The sequence below is a fragment of the Macaca mulatta genome, chromosome 19, assembly GCF_049350105.2.
Source record: "Macaca mulatta isolate MMU2019108-1 chromosome 19, T2T-MMU8v2.0, whole genome shotgun sequence".
Taxonomy (NCBI): domain Eukaryota; kingdom Metazoa; phylum Chordata; class Mammalia; order Primates; family Cercopithecidae; genus Macaca; species Macaca mulatta.
In genome coordinates, this window is record NC_133424.1 from 20,304,898 (window position 1) to 20,330,165 (window position 25,268).

At 43.8% G+C, this 25,268-nt stretch overlaps 1 protein-coding gene and 2 long non-coding RNA genes across 7 annotated transcripts; 1 reads left to right on the plus strand and 2 right to left on the minus strand.

The window, feature by feature from the left end:
* Nucleotides 1-24,129, minus strand: ZNF14 (zinc finger protein 14). Of its 5 annotated transcripts, none has more exons than XR_013409291.1 (5): nucleotides 23,977-24,129; nucleotides 6,334-6,460; nucleotides 6,062-6,122; nucleotides 2,824-4,715; nucleotides 1-158 (listed from the first exon to the last, which is right to left on the minus strand). XR_013409291.1 is itself a non-coding variant. In XM_077978555.1 (4 exons), the coding sequence occupies exons 1-4, from the start codon at nucleotides 23,977-23,979 to the stop codon at nucleotides 2,978-2,980; spliced, it is 1,929 nt and encodes a 642-aa protein (XP_077834681.1). In that variant the 5' UTR covers nucleotides 23,980-24,129; the 3' UTR covers nucleotides 1,831-2,977. The 5 variants fall into 5 exon arrangements, 2 of the variants coding, with proteins under 2 accessions (XP_077834681.1, XP_077834680.1); XR_013409289.1 differs by lacking the exon at nucleotides 1-158 and adding an exon at nucleotides 1,831-2,214 and having other exon boundaries at nucleotides 2,655-4,715; XR_013409290.1 differs by lacking the exon at nucleotides 1-158 and adding an exon at nucleotides 1,831-2,206 and having other exon boundaries at nucleotides 2,649-4,715.
* Nucleotides 5,578-9,094, plus strand: LOC144336897 (uncharacterized). Its single transcript, XR_013409319.1, has 2 exons — nucleotides 5,578-5,697; nucleotides 8,506-9,094. It is a non-coding gene; the product is annotated as an uncharacterized LOC144336897 (long non-coding RNA).
* LOC144336890 (uncharacterized) lies at nucleotides 21,028-22,783 on the minus strand. Its single transcript, XR_013409312.1, has 2 exons — nucleotides 22,197-22,783; nucleotides 21,028-21,090 (listed from the first exon to the last, which is right to left on the minus strand). It is a non-coding gene; the product is annotated as an uncharacterized LOC144336890 (long non-coding RNA).
* Nucleotides 24,130-25,268: the final 1,139 nt, after the last annotated feature.

The following is a 25,268-nucleotide window of genomic DNA, read 5'->3' on the forward strand; positions in this document are numbered from 1 at the left end:
TTTAGTTTCCATGGATATTTAAAAATCAGTCAACTTGAAATGAATATTCAGATTAAAAAGATATAAGATTGATAATCTTACAGCAGAACTGGAAGGTGCATCTTCAAAATGACTATATCTGGCTGAAAACAATCAAGTTCTTCAACAGGAACTATTATCTACAAAAACGATACATCAGAAATGTAAAGAATTTGAGAAGAATAAAAAGGTGTTAGAACAAGAAGTGAGAGGAGTTAGCTAGCTTGCCTTAGGTAAACAGCAAGGGAAGGGATTTTGGAGAGCCCCTGACCCACTGGTTAGTGCCTTCTTCCCACATATCACAAGTTCTCTGATTGGATTAAAAAATAATAATAATTAGCACAGGGAGTCGTGCCTAGAGATATGCCCACAGCTGCACAGATAGAACTTTTAGCCCACTCAGATGAGGAAACTTGCACAAACCTTTAGCTCACTTAAAGAAAGGAACAAGGCCCAACATACAAATGCCTTCATCTTTTGTATAACTAGTGGGCTTCCAGGAAATAGCCTGTACTCCTTTTATGGGCATATACCTGGTAGGCTCTGGTGGGTTCTGGTGGGCACTTTTTTTTTAGACATTCTTTTTTTTTTTTTTTTTTTTTTTTTGAGACAGAGTCTCGCGCTGTTGCCCAGGCTGGAGTGCAGTGGCCGGATCTCAGCTCACTGCAAGCTCCGCCTCCCGGGTTTGCGCCATTCTCCTGCCTCAGCCTCCCGAGTAACTGGGATTACAGGCGCCCGCCAACTCACCCGGCTAGTTTTTTGTATTTTTTTAGTAGAGACGGGGTTTCACCGTGTTCGCCAGGATGGTCTCGATCTCCTGACCTCGTGATCCACCCGCCTCGGCCTCCCAAAGTGCTGGGATTACAGGCTTGAGCCACCGCGCCCGGCCTTTTTTTTAGACATTCTTTAGCCTCTATGAATCATCATTTCAGCCTCTGATTGATCCCAGGCCAAGGTCCTGGGCCAGGCTGAATCATGCTTTGCCAAGACAGCCTTCAGACTAGTCAGCACATTTCTTCCCCTTTCCAGTCTATAAAAATCCCAGACCCAGCCTCATAGTGGGCAATCCATTTGGGCTCCACTCTCTGCTGCGGAGAGCTTTCTTTCTTTGCTTATTAAACTTTTGCTCCAATCTCACCCTTGTGTCTGCATTCCTTAATATTCTTGGAAGTAAGACAAAGAACTCCACATACTACCTCAGAAAACAAAAAACTGCTATACTGTGGTGCATTGGCAAGACTGTAACAGAAGTAGTAAATCTGAAAAGTCATATGGAAATGAACATGATATAGAATATGTAGAGAAGTTTAAATGGGAGACTGAAGAAAGAGCAAGACAAGAGAGACAAAAATTAGAAGTCCATCTACAGAACAAATGAGATATTAGCAGAAGTCTGCACCAAACTTCTACAGACAAAGTGGGTCAAATGTTTACTCTCCATTTTTACAAGGCCAGTCCAAGAGTTATCTTGTGTTGAAAATCTTAACAGTGTAGGTCTCAACAGAGGACATATTATGAGAGAAAACTTAAGGATCCCTACCTCACACCCAGGGACTTCAAATAGCAGCATGAACTACTCAACCAAGACTCAGCCAGATTGGATAGAAAAAAATAACTGCAGAAGTAAAAAATGCTGTTGCTGAATTGGAAATTAGCTCTCATATGATTTCTTCTGTAGAATCCACTGAAGAATGAGTCACATCTAAATCAATATGTCCTTTGGAAAGCATAATAAGAATATGTTCCAATTTTAAAGAAAAATAAAATAATTTATAAGAATAAAATTTTATTAATGGGCTGTTTACGTGATACTTTCTTTCTCATTAAATATAACCTGACAATCTTTATTAAATGAAAATATTTTTGTATCATCAACAACAACAAAAGAACTAGGATGAAGAATTTCCCACATTCTTAATATATATAGGGTTTCTCTCCAGTATACATTCTCATGTGTGCTCAAAAGGCTGTGTGAAGGCTTTCCCAAATTTCTTACATTTATAGACTTTTACCCTACTCTGAGTCTTTTCATATATTCACACTCCAGAGGACAGTTGAAGATTTTCCCACTTTTTTTTTTCTTGAGACAGTGTCTCATTCTGTTGCCCAAGCTGGGGTGCAGTGGTGTGATCTCAGCTCCCTGCAACTTCTGCCTCCATGTTCAAGCAATTTCTCCTGCCTTAGCCTCCTGAGCAGCTGGGATTAGAGGTATGCGCTACCATGCCTGGCTAATTTTTTTGTAATTTTTAGTAGACATGGGGTTTCACCATGTTGACCAAGCTGGTCTCAAACTTCTGACCTCAAATGATCTGCCTGCCTTGGCCTCCCAACGTGCTGGGACTACAGGCATGGGCCACCAAGCTTGGCCTCTTTTTTTAAAAAAAAAAAAAAAAAAAAAAACATTTCACTGCAGCAGGAGTCCTGTCTTTGAAATGAATTAGGTCGGCGGCCGGGCACGGTGGCTCAAGCCTGTAATCCCAGCACTTTGGGAGGCCGAGACGGGCGGATCACGAGGTCAGGAGATCGAGACCATCCTGGCTAACACAGTGAAACCCCGTCTCTACTAAAAAAATACAAAAAACTAGCCGGGCAAGGTGGCGGGCGCCTGTAGTCCCAGCTACTCGGGAGGCTGAGGCAGGAGAATGGCGTAAACCCGGGAGGCGGAGCTTGCAGTGAGCTGAGATCCGGCCACTGCACTCCAGCCTGGGCGACAGAGCGAGACTCCGTCTCAAAAAAAAAAAAAAAGAAATGAATTAGGTCAACTGAAGGATTAATCACAATGTTTACATTCATATGGTTTCTCACCAGTGGGAATTCTTTCATGTGTTCAAAAGAAACTGGAACAATCCAGGGCTTTAAAACAATGTTTGTATTCACACAGCTTTTGTCCAGTATGAACTCTTTCGTGTATTCAGAAGGAGCTGGAAAAACTGAAGGCTTCAGAATGTTGCTTATATTCTTAGGCTTTCTCTCCCATATGAGTCCTTTCATGCAGTCGAAAGTGACTGGAAGAAATGAAGGCTTTTCCACATTGTTTGCATTCATAAGGTTTCTCTCCAGTGTGAGACCTTTCATGAATTCGAACAGAACTTGAAAATCTGAAGGCTTTCCCACATTGTTTACATCGATAGGGTTTCTCTCCTGTGTGAGTTCTCTCATGCATTCGAAATTTACTGGAAGAAATGAAGGCTTTTCCACATTGTTTACACTGATACGGTTTCTCTCCAGTGTGAGTCCTTTCATGCAATCGAATTTGACTGGAACGAAGGAAGGCCTTACCACACCGCTTACATTCAAACGGTTTATTCCCAGTGTGAATTTTTTCATGTTCTCGAAGGGAACTTGAAAAACTGAAGGCTTTCCCACATAGTTTACATTCATAGGGTTTCTCTCCAGTGTGTGTCCTTTCATGCAGTCGAAAGGAACTGGAACGAATGAAAACTTTTCCACACTGTTTACATTCATAGGGTTTCTCTCCAGTGTGCGACCTTTCATGAATTCGAAAATAACTTGAACACCTGAAGGCTTTCCCACACTGTTTACATTCATAGGGTTTTTCTGCACTGTGAGTCCTTTCATGTCTTTGAAGGGAACTTGAAAAACGGAAGGCTTTCCCACATTGTTTACATTCATAGGGTTTCTCTCCAGTGTGAGTTGTTTCGTGTTCTCGAAGGGAGCTTGAAAAACTGAAGGTTTTATGACACTGTTTACATTCATAGGGTTTCTCTCCAGTATGAGTTCTTTCATGCATTCGAAGAGAAATGGACCAACTGAATGATTTGCCACACCGTTGACATTCATATGGTTTTTCTCCAATATGAGTTCTTTCATGCACTCGACAGGAATTAGAAGAGTTGAAGGCCTTCCCACATTCTTTACATTTATAAGGTCGAGCCCCAGTGTGTGTTATTACATGTGCTTGAAAGCTTGCAGAATAAAAGAAGGCTTTTCCACATTCTTTACATTCATAGGGTTTCTCTCCACTGTGAGTCCTTTTATGCCTTCGAAAAGAACTGAGAAAACTGAAAGCTTTACCACATTCTTTACACTTGTAGGGTTTTTCTCCAGTATGGGTTCTTTCATGAGTTCGAAAGTATGTGGGACAACTGAAGGCCTTACCACATTGCTTACATTCATAGGGTTTCTCTCCAGTGTGAGTCCTTTCATGTCTTTGAAAAGATTGGTAACATATAAAGGCTTTCCCACACTGTTTACATTCATAGGGTTTCTTTCCAGTGTGAGCATGTTTTTGAAAAGACTGGTAATATATAAAGGTTTTTCCACATTGCTTACATTCATAGGGTTTCTCTCCAGCATGAATCCTTTCATGTCTTTGAAAAGGCTGGTAATATATAAAGGCTTTCCCACATTGTTTACATTCATAGGGCTTCCCTCCAGTGTGAGTTCTTTCATGTTTGCGAACACAGTGGCGATAACTGAAGGTTTTCCCAACCGCTTTACGTTTACATGGTTGCTTTTCATATTCCTGATACTCATTTGGTTTCTGTCCAATGTGAGATCTCATGTGCCTATTAAGGGATGAATGATGCATGAAGTCTTTCCCACAAAAGCTGCATTCATGTGGTTTTGCTCCAGTAGAAGTTTCCTTGTTGATATTAACATTTGGCATCTGGCTTGTGGTTTCTCCACATTTGCCACCTTTTCTACTTTCACAGAGTCTCTCAACCATATGACCTCTGTAAAAAATGAGCAGTACATTATCAGTGGCTTTTAAATTATTTTGTATTTATTAGTAGGTATGAGAATTACATTTTAACCATTTTCGGAGGAAGTGTAGGATATCTGCACTGTCTGAATTGTTTGCAAGTTAATATATTCAATGCTCTAGAAGAAGACTCAACTGTAGTTATGATCAAAACAGTCAATTTTTTTGTTTGTTTTGTTTAAATAAGAGATGGAGTCTCATTCTCTCACCCAGGCTGGAGTGCAGTGGCACGATCACAGCTCAATGAAGCCTTGAATTCCTGGGCTCAACCAATCCTCCCATCTCAGCCTCCTGAGCAGCTGGGAGTATAGATGCACTACAGATGCGCTATAGATGCGTGCTAGCATGCCTGGCTAATGCTTTTTTTTCTTTTTTTTTTTTTTGAGACAGAGTCTTGCTCTGTCACTCAGGCTGGAGCGCAGTGGTGTGATCTAGGCTCACTGCAGCCTCTGCCTCCCGGGTTCCAGCGATTTTCCTGCCTCAGCCTCCTGAGTAGCTGGGATTATAGGAGCACACTACCACGGCCGGCTAATTTTTGTATTTTTAGTGGAGATGGGGTTTTGCCATGTTGGCCAGGCTGGTCTTGAACTCCTGACCTCAGGTAATCCGCCCGCCTTGGCCTCCCAAAGTGCTAGGATTACAGGTATGAGCCACCGTGCCAGGCCTTTTTTTTTTTTTTTTTTTTGAGATGGAGTCTCACTCTGTCGCCCAGGCTGGAGTGCAACGGCGCGATCTCGGCTCACTGCAATCTCCGCCTCCCAGGTTCACGCCATTCTCCTACCTCAGCCTCCTGAGTAGCTGGGACTACAGGCGCCTGCCACCATGCCCGGCTAATTTTTTTTTTTTTTTTTGTATTTTTAGTAGAGATGGGTTTCACTGTTAGTCAGGATGGTCTCGATCTCCTGACCTCGTAATCCGCCCCCTTGGCCTCCCAAAGTGCTGGGAATACAGGTGTGAGCCACCACGCCCAGCCTTTTTTTTTTTTTTTTTTCCCAGATGAGGTCTTGTTATGTTACCCAGGCTGGTCTTGAATTCCTGGCCTCAAGTGATCCTCCTACCTCAGCCTCCCAAACCGCTGGGATTACCTGCACAAACTACTGTGCCTGGCCAAAAGAATCATATTTATAGAAGGATTTTCTAAATGCTATTTCAACGTGATTTATTTTTCACATCCTGAACATCTATGATGTTTTTAAGAAAACATTTTCAGTGAAAGTTTTCTAGGAATAACTAAATTTGAAGCTGTGCTTAATTGTTTTGCCTGCTTTCTTCTGAAATTCCCCCACGGGCCGCTATTCTTCTGTGGATGCAACTCACCTTCGATTTCTCCCCTGGTTTCTGTGGTCATCTTCAATGTCCTGGTCTTCCCACTTTTTTCCTAAAATGCACACCCAGAAACACCATTATAAATTATTACAAATTACAGAAAATCATTACAGTCTAGTTTCATGATTAGCTGTGACTCTGTCTGATTCAATCACTGAAAGATTCCCTTTCCACATTTCAAATCTTGGAACACAGCTGTCAAGCAAGAAACACTTGTTCTGTGTTCTATATTTAACTGAGGAGAGAAATGTTGATATCCTTACCTAGACAGACCAGGTTTTTGAAGGTCTCCTGCATCACATCTTCGTAGAGCTTTTTCTGTGAAGAATCCAGCAAAGCCCACTCCTCCAGGGTGAAGTTCACAGCCACATCCTCAAAGGAGACTGAGTTCTGAAACATTCCACATATGTTTACAGCAGGATGGGTAAGACTGGTGGTACTGGGGATCTATACTCGATTTATAAGAAGTTCCCATACAATTCTGTGTTCTCCAAACATTTGGTGTATGACTTGGCTGTCAGAACTACAACTGTCCACACTGACTTCCTCATAAAATTCATGCGATCATGAACACACAGAAGTTACTTCTATTTTTTTCTTTTTTCTTTTTCTTTTTTTGAAACAGAGTCTTGCTTTATTGCCCAGGCTGGAGTTCAGTGGTCTGATCTTGGCTCACTGCAACCTCTCCCTCTGGAGGTCAAATGATTCTTGTGCTTCAGCCTCCTGAGTAGCTGGGACTACAGGTATGTGCCACCACACCCAGCTAATTTTTTGTATTTTTAGTAGAGACAGGGTTTTGCCATGTTGGCCAGGCTGGTCTCGAACTCCTGAGCGCAGGCAATTTGCCCCATCCCCCAGCCTCCCAAAGTGCTAGGATTACAGGCGTGAGCCACTGTGCCTGATCAATTACTTCTATATTTTTACTGTGATTATTTGGAACTTTATTGTTCTCTAAAGGTGGACTCAAGCTCACATTGGAAAAGTAAGAGAAATGCTATACAAATGAAACAAATTTTAAGACCTCTAATCCCTTGTGAGAAACTCATTTCCTACCTTATGAAGCATCTTACTCAGCATTTCATTAAACATGGAATCAATCTGGGTAAGGTTTCAATAAATAAATACACCTTCAAGAACGGTAGGCTTTTCTTTTATTCCCATCAACAAACGAGAGGCCAGGAGGCCTGTGGAAAGCTAAATTGTCATGAGGAGCTGCTGGCCAAGTCCTGAAGGACTCCGGGCCACTACTGCAGTGGGATTATTAAGGAATCAGAGATTGACACGTTGAGGAGGAATTATTTAATTACTTAGGTGCACTGACCCAATTGGATTAACATCTAAAGGACTGAGCCTCGAACAAAGAGTCAAGCTACCTTTTCAGTATTTCGTGGGGTGGGGGGAGATTTGTGCAGGGGGACAGAAGTGAGAAACAAAGACAGTTATTCAATTAAGACATGCATTACATTATTTCTTACTTTTCAAGGAACAACATGTTTTACGACTTGAGATTATCTGTTTAGTGACCTTGCAGCTGCACAGCTAGAGAAACAGGGTCTTCACAATGCCTGGGAAAGGGAGAGATATGGCTCACTAGCCACAGAAAAACAGGCAGTCAATTTTTAAAGGACTTCAGCTCTTTCTCTTCCTCAGGGGGAACTGGTTTTTCTTACATACAACTGAGTTTTTGCTTACACGTCTTTAAAATTTCTTTTAATTCCTGTTCCACTATGACTACTCAAATCCAGCTGGCTGAATGAAAATATTCCTTTGCAGAAGTATTAATTTCAACTTGTTTGTGTAATATTTATCACAGGCTCAGTTCTTCCTTTTGTCTCTCTCATATTTCATGGATCTAGGAGGTTACTGGGAAGTTAGAGCTCAGGCCTGAGGAGGTACGTATGGCAACTTAGACCTCTACAAAATCCCTACACCAGGAGAAGGTTTATTACATGTATACTTGAGACCTTGGGAAGAGCGGGTAGGCTGGCTTGGAGTTTTCACTGAGGTTAGGGAGTGGGCTAGTGTGGGAGTTCATGCATATAGCCAGGGGCTAATGTGGATTGGATGTCTCACCAGCACCAAATGAGGGTGACCCAGGCTTTCTTCCTATCATATCTGGATGTGGGGTATATAGTGGAAAAGGAGGAATGAGATTTTATTTTATTTCATTTTTTTTTGAGACCGAGTTTCACTGTTGCCCAGGTTGGAGTGCTGTAGCGTGATCTCGGCTCACTGCAAGCTTCGCCTCCTGGGTTCAAGTGATTCTTGTGCCTCAGCCTCCTGAGTAGCTGGGATTACAGGTGTGCACCACCACACCCATCTAATTTTTGTGTTTTTAGTAGAGACAGGGTTTCACAATGTTGGCCAGGTTGGTCTTGAACTCCTGGGCTCAAGCAATCTGCCTGCCTCCACTCCCCAAAGTGCTGGGATTATAGGCATGAGCCCCCATGCCTGGCAAGAATGAGATTTTAAAGCGATCATCCATCAAACATCACAAAAAAATGAAGTCAGAGACTTCCAATTTCTGGTCTTACAAGTAAGGAACGTAGAAATTGTCATTCCCAGCCGCGCAAGTAAAAAATAAACAAACATCAAATCGATTACTCTTCTTAGATCCATTAAAGAATTGAGGGTCATAAGGCAAAGTTTTCTCTCTAAAATTTGAGAGACAAATAGGAAAAGGAACAATTTTATAATATTCCCAGAACATCATGTTCTTCTTAAGAAGGCCTATTCTCAAAAAAATCCATTTCAACAAAAGCCTAACCTACTAGGAGTTTGCCAAAGCCTATGTGACCTGGGAGCAGGGACACAGAAGCATGTGTGAAAGTGAACCATTTTTTGTCTTCCCAACACCAATACAAGGTGTCTTTTCCAACACCATTCTCCAACTCTCTGACATTGACTGTGCCCTAAAATATAATCCAATTTTAAGTACCCAGAATTAGTCAGACTCCACAGGTTAAGGACTCAGTCCCACAAGACTGCCCCCATGTCAGATGCAAGTCACACAGTGGGGTGCCCAGGCCACCCATGCTTCTATATGCCAACTACAAATCTGGAGTTCTCACAACACCCTTTATAGTTCAATAATTCACTAGGGCCTCCCTCAGAAGTCAGGAGAGTGACTTCCTTAGCATCACCGGTTTAATTACAAAACATACAACTCACGAACAGCCAAGTGGAAGAGGCCCATTGGTCAGTATGGGGAGGAGGTGGGAAGTTTCCATGCATTCCCTGGGTGTGCCATCCTCACGGCACCTCAATATGTTCACCAACATGGAAGTTCTCAGAGCCCCAATATTTATGAAGGTCCCATCAGATAGATATGATTGATTAAATCATTACACACTAATGATTAATTCAATCTCCAGCTCCTCTTTTCTTTTGTGAGGCTGGGGGCTAGGGCTGAAAGTTCAAGGGTGGGTCTTTGTGGTCACCAATCCTAATCCTAAAGTCATCTAGGATCTCCTAAGAGTGCTACTTTGCAAATAAGGAGGATCCTTTCACCCTTCTCACTTGTGAAATTCAAGGGATTTAGGAGCTCTGTGCTAGGAATCACATACAAAAGCTAATCATATCATATCACAAAACATTGCAGCTCAGGGGCACAGGCTCACTAAAAGACTGAGATCAAATCATAGGACTATAACATGTTTCCCTTCCACCTACAGCTTACCAGTATTGTCATTAGGGTTTCTGTTTAAAAACAGGTGGCTGCGCCGGGCGCGGTGGCTCAAGCCTGTAATCCCAGCACTTTGGGAGGCCGAGGCGGGTGGATCACGAGGTCAGGAGATCGAGACTATCCTGGCTAACATGGTGAAACCCCGTCTCTACTAAAAATACAAAAAACTAGCCGGGCGTGGTGGCGGGCGCCTGTAGTCTCAGCTACTTGGGAGGCTGAGGCGGGAGAATGGCGTGAACCCGGGAGGCGGAGCTTGCAGTGAGCCGAGATCACGCCACTGCACTCCAGCCTGGGAGACACAGCAAGACTCCGTCTCAAACAAAACAAAACAAAACAAAACAAAACAAAACAAAATAAAACAAAAACAGGTGGCTGCAATGAAAGAATATTGCAGTTTCCTTCTGCATGTTTCAGACTTTATTTAGCAAGTGTCTAGAGAACCCCAAAGATTGGCCGGGCGCGGTGGCTCAAGCCTGTAATCCCAGCACTTTGGGAGGCCGAGACGGGCGGATCACGAGGTCAGGAGATCGAGACCATCCTGGCTAACACGGTGAAACCCTGTCTCTACTAAAAATACAAAAAACTAGCCAGGCGAGGTGGCGGCGCCTGTAGTCCCAGGTACTCGGGAGGCTGAGACAGGAGAATGGCTTAAACCCGGGAGGCGGAGCTTGCAGTGAGCTAAGATCCGGCCACTGCACTCCAGCCCGGGCAACAGAGCCAGACTCCGTCTCAAAAAAAAAAAAAAAAAAAAAAAAAAGAGAACCCCAAAGATGACAGGAGAGAGAAAAGCAAGGACACCAAAGGAAATTTTAACCTCTGACATCTACAGCTACTGAAAACAGTAAACAGAGACAAAACCCAGTAGGATAAACCTAGAACTCACACTCAAGGCCTATTTACCTCAGTTTCTTTTTCCCAGTACATCTTGTCCAGTTTTCAACAAAAAAATATACGAAATACGAAAAGGTTTTAAGAACAGAATTAGAAGACAGAGGTCAAGCGCCAGAACCAGATTAGGTATAGAAGAGATGTTGGAATTGTCAGATAAGAAATTTAAACCAAATATGATTAATATACTAAGGGTTCTCAAGGAAATGTTGAACAATATGAAAAAAAAATAGACAATTTAAGCAGAGACATAGAAATTCTAACGAAGAATCAAAAGGTAACGAAGGACATAAAATACACCACAACAGAAATGAAGAACAGCCTTAGAGGTTCATCAATACAGTGGAAATGTCTGAAGAGATGATCAGTGATCTTGAAGAACTGTCAGTATAACCTGCCAAACTGAAAAGGAGAAAAAAGACATCAGAAGATCCAAAAACTGTCAGAAAATTACAAAAAGTGGAACATACACATAATAGTACTAACTAAAGAAGAAAGAGAAAGAAACAGAAGAAATAATTGAAGCAATAACGACTGATAATTTCCCAAAATTAACGATATACATGAAAGGACATATCCAGGAATGCCAAGCAACATATATACCCCCAAATCCACATCTGGGTGTATCATATTCAAAGAGAAAATTAAAAGACAAAGAAAAACCTTGAAAGAAGTTACAGGAGGAACAAACAACATCTTTGTTATAAAAATGTATATGAATTAAGTCAGACTCTTTTTTTTTTTTTTTCTTTTTTTGAGAAATTGTCACACTCTGTTGCCCAGGCTGGAGTGCAGTGACACGATCTCGGCTTCCTCCACTTCCTGGGTTCAAGCGATTCTCCTGCCTCAGCCTCTGAGTAGCTGAGATTACAGGTAAGCACCACCATGCCCAGTTAATTTTTTGTATTTTCAGTAGAGATGGGGTTTTGCCATGTTGGCCAGGTGAGTGTCAAACTCCTGGCCTCAAGGGATCTGCCCACCTTGACCTCCCAAAGGGCTGGGATTATAGGCATGAGCCACCGCACCTGGCCCTTCTACTCTTACTTTAATTAACCAACCTTAACAGTCACAAAGGATAAGAAAGACAATGACACAAAGATTATACCTTACAAGGTGAGCATTTGACTAAATGACAACACTATCTCCCAGCAGGACATCCTGGCCTATGGATATAGATATACTTATTGACTACAGGAAAAAGAGGAGACTTAGAATTATGCAAAATCTCCAACTTTTCTCCAAATTTTCACTAGACCTAGATTTGTTACACCTTCTACAACAGTGGCACTACACTGTTTTCTTCAAGTCACTGATTGCATCAGTGTTTCCATAAGAATAATTGAAGGTGCACTTCAATCCAGTTTTACTTGCCACTTACCTAGTATTTTTAGCTTCAACATCACCTGTAGCCATCACTGGAATAACAAGTTTACTTGCTTAAGAACAACAACCTGGGCTGGGTGTAGTGGCTCATGCCTGTAATCCTAGCACTTTGGGAGGCCGAGGTGGGTGGATCACCTGAGGTCAGGAGTTCAAGACCAGCCTGACCAACATGGTGAAACCCTGTCTCTACTGAAAAATACAAAAATTAGCCGGGTATGGTGGCAGGCACCTGTAATCCCAGCTATCAGGGAGGCTGAGGCAGGAGAATCGCTTGAACCCAGGAGGTGGAGGCTGCAATGAGCAGAGGCTGCAGTGAGCCCTTGCACTCCAGCCTAGGCAACAGAGCAAGACTCAATCTCAAAAAAAAAAAAAAAGAACAACAACCTGGCTACAAATTTGTGTAGCTTCTCGGCTGGTCTTACTGCCTTTCTCATTCACCTCTACTAGTCATCAGAGTGACTTTACTATCTTATTATTACTTAAATTCCAACCAGATAAACCAGGGTAACACAAAGCATACACATCACTGCAGACAAACGACAAATTGCACCATCTGCTTGCCAACCACAGTATCTGATTAATAGTTTGCAGACTGACAGCAACAGTGCACTCTCAGCATGGAGACTTAGTTTCTCCAAGATCACCTTTAGCCTCTCTAAGTTCTCCTATGCCTCACCTAATTCACCTTCCTTTTCATCTTGAGACTTGTCTTTGCCACCTAGAGACTTTGGAACCATTGCATCAGATTTACTTGATTAACTTAGTTGAAGCAGACTGGCCGATCAGGCTCAGAATGGATGTCAGACCAGACCTGGTAGAACCTAGGTGCCACAGCCAGGTTTCTATTCCTTAAATTTGTGAACTAAATGCAGCATTAGGAACCATTGGAGGCTTAGGTGAACCTGCAGACTCCAAGGGCTGCGGTGGTCTGGCTTGGCTACTAACCTGTTATATAAGTTGTATTGCTTAACTGCTTAATGAGAGAGGAGAAAACACATATTTCTCTTGATATATACTGCTGCTAGTAACAGCTCTCTACTATGCTGCTTAAGGAAGAGTTTAGGATGAAACTTACCCATTGAGCACTGTTATTATCTTTTTTTTATTATACTTTAAGTTCTAGGGTACATGTGCACAACGTGCAGGTTTGTTACATATGTATACATGTATCATGTTGGTGTGCTGCACCCGTTAATTCATCATTTACATTAGGTATATTTCCTAATGCTATCCCTGCCGCCTCCCTCCACCCCCATGACAGGCCCTGGTGTGGGATGTTTCCCACCCTATGTCCAAGTGTTCGCATTGTTCAATTCCCACCTATGAGTGAGAACATGCGGAGTCTGGTTTTTTGTCCTTGCGATAGTTTGCTCAGAATGATGGTTTCCAGCTTCATCCATGTCACTAAAAAGGACATGAACTCATCCTTTTTTTTTTTTTTTTTTTTTTTTTCTGAGACGGAGTCTTGCTCTGTCGCCCAGGCTGGAGTGCAGTGGCCGGATCTCAGCTTACTGCAAGCTCCGCCTCCCGGGTTCACGCCATTCTCCTGCCTCAGACTCCGAAGTAGCTGGGACTACAGGCGCCCGCCACCTCACCCGGCTAGTTTTTTGTATTTTTTTAGTAGAGATGGGGTTTCACCGGGTTAGCCAGGATGGTCTCGATCTCCTGACCTCGTGATCCGCCCGTCTCGGCCTCCCAAAGTGCTGGGATTACAAAACTCATCCTTTTTTATGACTGCACAGTATTCCATGGTGTATATGTGCCACATTTGCTTAATCCAGTCTGTCATTGATGGACATCTGGGTTGGTTCCAAGTCTTTGCTATTGTGAATAGTGCCGCAATAAACATACATGTGCATGTGTCTTTATAACAGCATGATTTATAATCCTTTGGGTATATACCCAGTAATGGGATGGCTGGGTCAAATGGTATTTCTAGTTCTAGATCCTTAAGGAATCGCCACACTGTCTTCCACAATGGTTGAACTAGTTTACACTGCCACCAACAGTGTAAAAGTGTTCCTATTTCTCCACATCCTCTCCAGTATCTGTTGTTTCCTGACTTATTAATGATTGCCATTCTAACTGGTGTGAGATGGTATCTCACTGTGGTTTTGATTTGCATTTCTCTGATGACCAGTGATGATGAACATTTTTTCATGTGTTGGTTGGTTGCATAAATGTCTTCTTTTGAGAAGTGTCTGTTCATATTCTTTGCCCACTTTTTGATGGGGTTGTTTTTTTCTTGTAAATTTGTTTTAAGTTCTTTGTAGATCTGGATATTAGCCCTTTGCCAGATGGGTAGATTGCAAAAATTTTCTCCCATTCTGTAGGTTGCCTGTTCACTCTAATGGTAGTTTCTTTTGCATGTCCTCTGCAATAACATCAATGAAGCCCATTAAAAAAAAATCAGCTGGGCCGGGCGCGGTGGCTCAAGCCTGTAATCCCAGCACTTTGGGAGGCCGAGACGGGTGGATCACGAGGTCAGGAGATCGAGACCATCCTGGCTAACACGGTGAAACCCCGTCTCTACTAAAAAATACAAAAAATTAGCCGGGCGAGGTGACGGGCACCTGTAGTCCCAGCTACTCGGGAGGCTGAGGCAGGAGAATGGCATGAACCCGGGAGGCGGAGCTTGCAGTGAGCTGAGATCTGGCCACTGCACTCCAGCCTGGGTGACAGAGCGAGACTCCGTCTCAAAAAAAAAAAATCAGCTGGCCGGGCACGGTGGCTCAAGCCTGTAATCCCAGCACTTTGGGAGGCCGAGACGGGTGGATCACGAGGTCAGGAGATCGAGACCATCCTGGCTAACACGGTGAAACCCCGTCTCTACTAAAAAATACAAAAAACTAGCCAGGCGAGATGGCGGGCGTCTGTAGTCCCAACTACTTGGGAGGCTGAGGCAGGAGAATGGCGTAAACCCGGGAGGCAGAGCTTGCAGTGAGCTGAGATCCGGCCACTGCACTCCAGCCTGGGCGACACAGCGAGATTCCATCTCAAAAAAAAAAAAGAAAAAAATTCAGCTCTGATCTTAGTTATTTCTTGCCTTTTGCTAGCTTTTGAATGTGTTTGCTCTTGCTTCTCTAGTTCTTTTAATTGTGGTGTTAGGGTGTCAATTTTAGATCTTTCCTGCTTTCTCTTGTGAGCATTTAGTGCCATAAATTTCCCTCTACACAGTGCTTTAAATGTGTCCCAGAGATTCTGGTATGTTGTGTCTTTGTTCTCATTGGTTTCAAAGAACATCTTTATTTCTGCCTTCATTTCATTATGTACCCATAGTCGTTCAGGAGCAGGTTGTTCAGTTTCCATGTAGTTGAGCAGTTTTTGAGTGAGTTTCTTAATCCTGACTTCTAGTTTGATTGCACTGTGGTCTGAGAGACAGTTTGTTATCATTTCTGTTCTTTTACATTTGCTGAGGAGTGCTTTACTTCCAACTATGTGGTCAATTTTGGAATAAGTGTGATGTAGTGCTAAGAAGAATGTCTATTCTGTTGATTTAGGGTGGAGAGTTCTGTAGATGTCTATTAGGTCTGCTTGGTGCAGAGCTGAGTTCAATTCCTGGATATCCTTCTTAACTTTCTGTCTCGTTGATCTGTCTAATGCTGACAGTGGGGTGTTAAAGTCTCCCATTATTATTGTCTGGGAGTCTAAGTCTCTTTGTAGGTCTCTAAGGGCTTGCTTTATGAATCTGGGTGTTCCTATATTGGGTGCATATATACTTAGGATAGTTAACTCTTCTTGTTGAATTGATCCTTTTACCATTATATAATGGCCTTCTTTGTCTCTTTTGATCTTGTTAGTTTAAAGTCTGTTTTATCGGAGACTAGGATTGTAACCCCTGCTTTTGTTTGCTTTCCATTTGCTTGGCAGATCTTCCTCCATCCCTTTATTTTGAGCCTATGTGTGTCTCTGCACGTGAGATGGGTCTCCTGAATACAGCACACTGACGGGTCTTGACTCTTTATCCAATTTGCCAGTCTGTCTTTTAATTGCAGCAATTAGCCCATTTACATTTAAGGTTAATATTGTTATGTGTGAATTTGACCCTGTCATTATGACGTTAGCTGGTTATTTTGCTCGTTAGTTGATGCAGTTTCTTCCTAGCATCAACGGTCTTTACAATTTGGCATGTGTTTGCAGTGACTGGTACCGTTTGTTCCTTTCCATGTTTAGTGCTTCCTTCAGGAGCTCTTGTAAGGCGGCCTGGTGGTGATAAAATCTCTCAGCATTTGTTTGTCTGTAAAGGATTTTATTTCTCCTTCACTTATGAAGCTCAGTTTGGCTGGATATGAAATTCTGGGTTGAAAATTCTTTTTTTAAAGAATGTTGAAGATCGGCCCCCATTCTCTTCTGGCTAGGAGAGTTTCTGCCAAGAGATCTACTGTTAGTCTGACGGGCTTCCCTTTGTGGGTAACCTGACATTTCTCCCTGGCTGCCCTTAACATTTTTTCCTTCATTTTAACTTTGGTGAATCTGACAGTTATGTGTCTTGAGGTTGCTCTTCTTGAGGAGTATCTTTGTGGCGTTCTCTGTATTTCCTGAATTTGAATGTTGACCTGCCTTGCTAGGTTGGGGAAGTTCTCCTGGATAATATCCTGAAGAGTATTTTCCAACTTGGTTCCATTCTCCCTGTCACTTTCAGGTACACCAATCAGATGTAGATTTGGTCTTTTCACATAGTCCCATATTTCTTGGAGGCTTTGTTCATTTCTTTTTACTCTTTTTTCTCTAAACTTCTCTTCTCACTTCATTTCATTCATTTGATCTTCAATCACTGATATGCTTTCTTCCACTTGATCAAATCGGCTACTGAAGCTTCTGCATGCATCACGTGGTTCTCATGCCATGATTTTCAGCTCCATCAGGTCATTTAAGGTCTTCCCTACACTGTTTATTCTAGTTAGCCATTTGTCTAATCTTTTTTCAAGGTTTTTAGCTTCTTTGCAATGGGTTTGAACATCCTCCTTTATCTCAGAGAAGTCTGTTATTACTGATCGTCTGAAGCCTTCTTCTCTCAACTCGTCAAAGTCATTCTCCGTCCAGCTTTGTTCCGTTGCTGGCGAGGAGCCACGTTCCTTTGGAGAAGAAGAGGTGCTCTGATTTTTAGAATTTTCAGCTTTTCTGCTCTAGTTTCTCCCCATCTTCGTGGTTTTATCTACCTTTGGTCTTTGATGATGGTGCCATACAGATGGGGTTTTGGTGTGGATGTCCTTTCTGTTTGTTAGTTTTCCTTCTAACAGTCAGGATCCTCAGCTGCAGGTCTGTTGGAGTTTGCTGCAGGTCTGTTGGAGGATGCTCAGCTGCAGCTCTGTTGGAGACCCGGTTTGCCTGCCTATCACCAGCACAGGCTGCAGAACAGCAAATATTGAAGAATGGCAAATGTTGTTGCCTGATCCTTCCTCTGGAAGCTTCATCTCAGAGGGACACCTGGCTGTATGAGGTGTCAGTCAGCCCCTACTGGGAGGTCTCTCCCAGTTAGGCTACTTGGGGGTCCGGGACCCACTTGAGGAGGCACTCTGTCCATTCTCAGATCTCAAACTCTGTGTTGAGAGAACCACTACTCTCTTCAAAGCTGTCAGACAGGGAAGTTTCTGCTGCCTTTTGTTCGGCTATGCCCTGCCCCCAGAGGTGGAGTCTACAGAGGCAGGCAGGCCTCCTTGAGCTGCAGTGGGCTCCACCCAGTTCCAGCTTCCCAGCCGCTTTGTTTACTTACTCAAGCCTCAGCAATGGTGGACGCCCCTCCCTCAGCCTCGCTGCCACCTTGCAGTTCAATCTCAGACTTCTGTGCTAGCAGTGAGTGAGGCTCTGTGGGCATGGGACCCTCCGAGCCAGGTGCGGGATATAATCTCCTGGTGTGCCATTTGCTAAGACTGTTGGAAAAGTGCAGTATTAGGGTGGGAGAGTCCTGATTTTTCAGATACCGTCTGTCATGGCTTCCCTTGGCTAGGAAAGGGAATATCCCAACCCCTTGTGCTTCCCGGGTGAGGGGACACCCCGCCCTGCTCTGTGGGTGGCACCCACTGTCTAACAAACCCCAGTGAGATGAACCCAGTACCTCAGTTGGAAATGCAGAAATCACCTCAGTTGGAAACACAGAAATCTTCTGTGTTGCTCACGCTGGGAGCTGAAGACTGGAACTGTTCCTATTCGGCCTAATCTTGGAACCTCAAGGCCGAGTACTGTTATATCTTAGTTGTTACAGTGTTATGTTTAATCAGATACATATTACATATCCAATAATTAATATAAAACATAGGATTGACACAAATGGACTAAAATAGTTAATTTTTTTTTTTTTTTTTTTTTTAGTAGCGATGGGGTCTCCCTATGTTGCTGGTCTCAAGCCATCCTCCTGCCTCAACTTCCCAAAGTGCTGGGATTATAAGTGTGAGGCAATGCATGCAGCCTAAAATATTTTAGAATATAAAAGGGATATAACAGATACAACAACAACTCCTACTACTACTTCTGTTCCTACCACTCCTTCTAAAGCCACCATAAAAATTCCTGAGCCTTAAATACATAGATATACAACAATACCAACTCATACCTAAAATCACAGGATTACCAGAACACACTCTACAACATGTACTTGATGAAAATATATTATTTTTTGAACAACTGCTAGAAAAATCAAGGGACTAATAATATGTAGTCTCAGACCATTTGAAACGAATGCCTAAAGACTTTCTACACACACATCCAATCAATGTATTTTTATAGATGCTTGGCATGCATTCCCAAATACCCCTTAGAAGACCACATAAATGCAACTCAACCAATGTATGTAGCTACAATCAAGCATTCAATAACATCTCAAACTAATGGACAGCACCCATAATACATAGAAAAATGCCACGGAAACAGACATGCCAATCAAAACAGACCATTACCCAGCCTGGCCATCATGGTGAAACTCCGTCTCTACTAAAAATACAAAAATTAGCCGGCATGGTGGCTCATGCCTATAATCCCAGCTACCTGGAAGGCTGAGGCAGGAGAATTGCCTGAACCCAGGAGGTGGAGGTTGCAGTGATCCGAGATCACGCCACTGCACTCCAGCTTGGGCAACACAAACAAAACAAAACAAAACAGATCATTAGATAAAAGCCATCTGTCAGACCCAACACCAATCCAAGTACCAAAGTCAAACCATATACTGAGGCCGGGCATGGTGGCTCTTGCCTGTAATCCCAGCACTTTGAGAGGCTGTAGTGGGTGGATCACAAGGTCAGGAGTTTGAGACCAGCCTGGCCAACATGGTGAAATCCCAACTCTACTAAAAATACAAAAGTTAGCTGGGTGTGGTGGCAGGCACCTGTAATCCCAACTGCTCAGGAGGCAGGAGAATTGCTTGAAACTGGAAGGCGAGGTTGCAATGAGCCGAGATCGAGCCACTGCACTCCAGACTGCGAAAGAGCAAAACTCCATCTCAAAAAAAAAAAAAAAAAACCAAACAACAACAACAACAACAACAAAAAAAGTATACTAGAAGAACTAACATAACAAGCATAAATATGATATATACTCCTACAAGTCATTTGTTGATACTCGGTATGAATTCTGGTACCAACCCAGACTTGAAGGAAGTAAAGATTATGATTACAAAGCAGATCTAAAAGATGGTACAACACCAGACACAGCTATCACACCAACCATTCATATTACATATACCCAACTTTCAGACCTCCACGGGAAAAAATATCAATGCCACTGGGATACCCATTGGACTGTGATACATAATAGAAGAGGATAAGACATACTAAAATGATTCTCTAACTTTCCACTTTTGGGAAATTTTGCCTTCCCCAACCTTGCTATAATCATGCCAAAAGTCAAACTTATTTGACAGAACCACAATTTTTTGACAGAACTAAAAAAATCCTCACTAGTAGAATTAGACTGGAAACAGATTACACCCAATAATCTTTCTATCCCCCCAACGAGGCAGAGTCTTGCTCTGTCGCCCAGGCTGGAGTACAGTGGCGTGATCTCCGCTTGCCGCAACCTCCGCCTCCTGGGTTCAAGTGATTCTCCTGCCTCAGCCTCCCGAGTAGCTAGGATTACAGGCACCTGCCACCACACCCAGCTAATTTTTGTATTTTTTAGTAGAGACAGGGTTTTACCATGTTAGCCAGGCTGGTCTGGAACTCCTGACCTCAAGATCCACCTGCCTCGACCTCCCAAAGTGCTGGGATTACAGGTGTGAGCCATTGTGCCTGGCTCACCCAAAAACCTTAACTGATCCTGATCACTTTACACACACGATTTTTTTTTTTTTTTTTGAGACAGAGTCTTGCTCTGTCATCCAGGCTAGAGTGCAATGATGCAATCTCGGCTGGCTGCAACCTCCACCTCCTGGGTTGAAGCAATTCTCCTGCCTCAGCCTCCTGAGTAGCTGGAATTACAGGCGCCTGCCACCACATCCAGCTAATTTTTTGTATTTTCAATAGAGACGGAGTTTCACCACGTTGGCCAGGCTGGTCTCGAACTCCTGACACAGGTGATTCACTCACCTTGGTTTCTCAAAGTGCTGGGATTATAGGCATGAGCCACCACGCCTGGCCTACACACACGACTTCTGAAACACATGCTAAAACAACAAAAGATTATGTAGACAGAGTTGTCTTAAATATACTTGTTTTCAAGGGTACCAGTTAAACACCGCAACTGAGAAACTTACAAAAAAAAAATGTACAGAGTCAACACCACTCAATGAGACATGTATTTTAAGGGACAACCAACATTAATATGCTTCCACCTTAACATATATTAGAACTATATTTCATCATCCTACAGGTGAAAAAACCTTACCCTCACCCATTTTTCAATATAATTTACTAAAATGGCTACACATACCTAGACCAACAAGCTTTACAAATCAAACTGAATGAACAGACACAGCACCATTCAGAATTTGACATACTACAACACATGCTAAATTCACATTGGATGGCAAAGTTGGCTACAATATATGCAAATTACCTTTATTTATTTATTTAATTTTTTTTTCGAGACAGTCTCAAGGGTGGAGTACAGTGATGTTATCTCAGCTCATTGCAACCTCTGCCTCCTGGGTTCAAGCAATTCTAATTCTCCTGCCTCAACCTCCCGAGTAGCTGAGATTACAGGTGTGCGGCACCACGCCTGGCTAATGTTTTTTTTTTGTATTTTTAGTAGAGATGGATTTGCTATGTTGGTCAGGGTGGTCTTGAACTCCTGACCTCAGGTGATCCGCCCGCCTCGGCCTCCTAAAAGTACTGGGATTACAGGCGTGACCCACTGTGCCCAGCCCACAGTTTTATTTCTTAAGAGCAGGGTTTGATTTTAAACACAAACTTAACTCCCACATGTCAACAACCACTTCCATACTCTCCTCTATCTCACAGACACTTAATGAAATACAATCAATGATGACTCATATAAATTACCTCACAGAATATCAAAAGGTGTTTAATTACAATATTGATTACAAGGTAGGCATCTTAAAAACCAATCTATTTATATTAAGAAACTTGATGGTGAAAGACTGCAAACCCAATGTACTAAGCGAAGTACTTTACTAACTCAGACTTGGAATAACATAAGAAACCCAATACAATCAGGAAAACTATTTACAAAACACTGGCAGATCATAAAGCAGCTATAGCTCAACTGGATACATCCAAACCATCAGGATGTGAAGATTCAAGGTAATGTATATTAAGCCTACTTGAATTAAGATGAGGAGACTCACTACTAGCTTTTGACCCAAGTACACTGACAGATAAAAGATATGATCTACAAATAACCACCTTAGGAAAACCATTACTTACTGATGATTATTTTATACAAAAATAATTAGTATTCCAATTCTGAAAAACTATATATTACACCTTTCAGGGTATGGTACCCAAACTAGATTACTGACATATCAGCATCAAAAACATGCCCACAATCAGCCGGGTGCAGTGGCTCATGCCTGTAATCCCAGCACTTTGGGAGGCTGAGGCAGGAAGATCACCTGAGGTCAGGAGTTCAAGACCAGCCTGGCCAAGATGGTGAAACCCCATCTCTGCTAAAAAATACAAGAATTAGCCGGGCGTGGTGGCAGGCGCCTGTAATCCCAGCTATTCGGGAGGCTGAAGCAGGAGAATTGCTTGAACCAGGGAGGCAGAGGTTGCAGTGAACCATGATCACGCCATTGCACTCCAGCCTGGGCGACAGAGTGAGACTCCATCTCAAAAAAACAAAAACAGGCTGGGTGCGATGGCTCACGCCTGTAATCCCAGCACTTTGGGAGGCCGAGGCGGGCAGATCACGAGGTCAGGAGATCGAGACCATCCTGGCTAACATGGTGAAACCCCATCTCTACTAAAAATATTTTTAAAAAAATTAGCCGGGCGTGGTGGTGCGCGCCTGTAGTCCCAGCTACTCAGAGGCGGAGGCAGGAGAATGGCGTGAACCCGGGAGGCGGAGCTTGCAGTGAGCCGAGATCGCGCCACTGCACTCCAGCCTGGGCGACAAAGCGAGACTCCGTCTCAAAAAAAACAAAAACAAAAACAAAAACAAACAAAAAAATTCTCACAATGACTCTAGACTTAGGAACCTTCCACTGGATAATTGCTCAGAGAAAAACACACTGACCTATTAAAACCACACGAGGAAAGAAAAATCACAACGTACACTTACAATCGGAATGTATCAAAGTGGTGTATGTCATAAACATCACTCTCACAAATCTCAAAGCTTACCACTTAGCCGGCCGCAGTGGCTCACGCCTGTAATCCCAGCACTTTGGGAGGCTGAGGCGGGCGGATCATAAGGTCAGGAGATCGAGATCATCCTGGCTAACAGGGTGAAATCTTGTCTCTACTAAAAATACAAAAAATTAGCCGGGCGTGGTGGCGGGCACCTGTAGTCCCAGCTACTCGGGAGGCTGAGGCAGGAGAATGGCGTGAACCCGGGAGGCAGACCTTGCAGTGAGCCGAGATCGCGCCACTGCACTCCAGCCTGGGCGACAGAGCGGGACTCCGTCTCAAAAAAAAAAAAAAAAAAAAAAAAAAAAGGCCTACCACTTATATGGAAGAAATGACATAGAGAGATTTTCCATCATCATGGCACTCCAACATAGGAGAAATCTCTTGGGTAGAAACCACGCGGATAAAGAAACACAAACAAGAAAATTTTAAAAACCTGAACAAGCTCAAGATAAATTCCATCCAGAAACCAAAGAAAATTAAAATCGCACACATTCACGCAAGGGAACAAAATTACCCAGAGCGAAGGGAAACTAGAATGAAGGGTGGCTAGAATTAATGTTTGATCAAGGAGTCCAAAGGCAAGAAACACAAACTTTCTGATCAGTTATGATAAGGAGTCCCCTTCCTTGCAGTTCGAAAAGAAAGCCCACATTCAGAAGGTCAAAAACACCCCCAGGCTTGAATGCTGGGAGCACTAGAGGGGGGTCAGTCCCTGGTGATGAGAGCAGGGGCGTTTGAGCAGTCAGTCACAGGAACCTCTGGGAGCTCCTCTGGTCCTCCTGATCCCGGCAGCAAGGACCTCCCCAGGCTTCGGTTATCACAAGTGAGGAAACGCACCCGTGGATTCTTCGTAAGGTTTCCAGCCAAGTGGATTCTTAAACGCACAAACCCCACAGACCGAGATGGGATCTCCCCAGGACCCTCCCGCAGTCACCGAACAATCTGGGGAGATGCGGGGCTGCGGGTGCGGAGCTGCCCACAGAGGGGCTCCAGGGCCGGGGGCCGAGGTCGCCCCGCGGGGATGGGATAGGACGCTGGGGCTCCCGGCTGCCGGTCCAGCCCCCACGGAGAAGACCGAGGACCTAACTGCGCCCGTGGTGGCCCCCGGGTCTGCAGACCCCGGAGTTGACTGCAAGGAGGTCCCCGGCCTCGGCCACGGACGGTTCCAACCAGAAACCTCCCCTCGGACACTGGCCCCGCACACTCACCATTTCCCAGAGTCCGGGAAGTCCCGGTGTCCTCCCTATGGATCTGTCAGTAGCTGCAGGTCACGGCGCGACAAAGGATGCGCCGGAGCCACCTTCGCCCTCAGAAGCAGGTGAAACGCAATCTTGCCAGGGGCCAGGAATGGCGACGTCCGCACTGCGCATGCGCAGCGTGCCCCTCCAGCTTTTCAGCTGAGGTCCTGATTGGACAGATCCAATGGCCCCGCCTCTTTGTCACTGAGTGACAAGGGAGCAGGAAGGGGCGTGGTTGAACTGGCCTGGCTTCAGTCCGGTTTGTCCCTGCCAGGACGTTTGCATTTAAGCCGAATGTATTATTTGCCTCCCATCCATTTTAAGTGTTCTCTTCAGTACTGTTAAAATACATTCAGATTGTGAAGCCAATTTCCAGAATTGTTTTCATCTTGCAACCCTGATACCTGTCTCGTTGCACAACTCCCCGTGCACACCTTCCCTCAAGGTCTTTTGCAACCTCCATTCTACTGTCTGAATTCGTGAATTTGACTGGGGGTATCTCATGTAAATGGCATCATAAAGTATTTGTCCTTTTCTGACGTGTTTATTTCACTTAGCATAATGTCCTCGAGCTTCACCTTGTAGTATGTGTTAGAATTTACCTCTTCTTTTTTTCTTAAAAGACAGGCTTTTGCTCTGTGGCCCAGGCTGAAGTGCAGTGGTGTGATCATTGCTCACTGCAGTCTTCAACTCCTGGACTCAAGCAAGCCTCCAACCTGAGCCTCCTAAGTATCTGGGACCACAGGCACACACCACCAAGCCTGGCTAATTAATTGTTTTAATTGTTTTATTTTTTGTAGAGATGTGCGTCTCCTTATGTTGCCCAGGCTGGTCTCGAACTCCTAGGTTCAAGCGATCCTCCTGCCTCAACCTCTGAAAGTGCTGGGATTACAGGTGTGAGCCACTGCCACTGGCCAATTTACTTTTTGTTTTCTTTGGAGATGGAGTTTCGCTCTTGTTGCCCAGGCTGGAGTGCAGTGGTGCTCAGCCACGGCAACCTCTGCCTCCCAGGTTCAAGCAATTCTCCTACCTCAGCTTTCTGAGTAGCTGGAATTACAGGTGCCCGCCACTACTCCGGCTAATTTTTGTATTTTAGTAGAGATGGAGTTTCACCATGTTGGCCAGGCTGGTCTGGAACTCCTGACCTCAGGTGATCCGCCTTCTTTGGCTTCTCAAAGTGCTGGGAGCATAAGCCACTGCACATGTCCCCAATTTATTTCTTTTTAATGTCGAATTATATCCTATTGTACGTAGATATCACA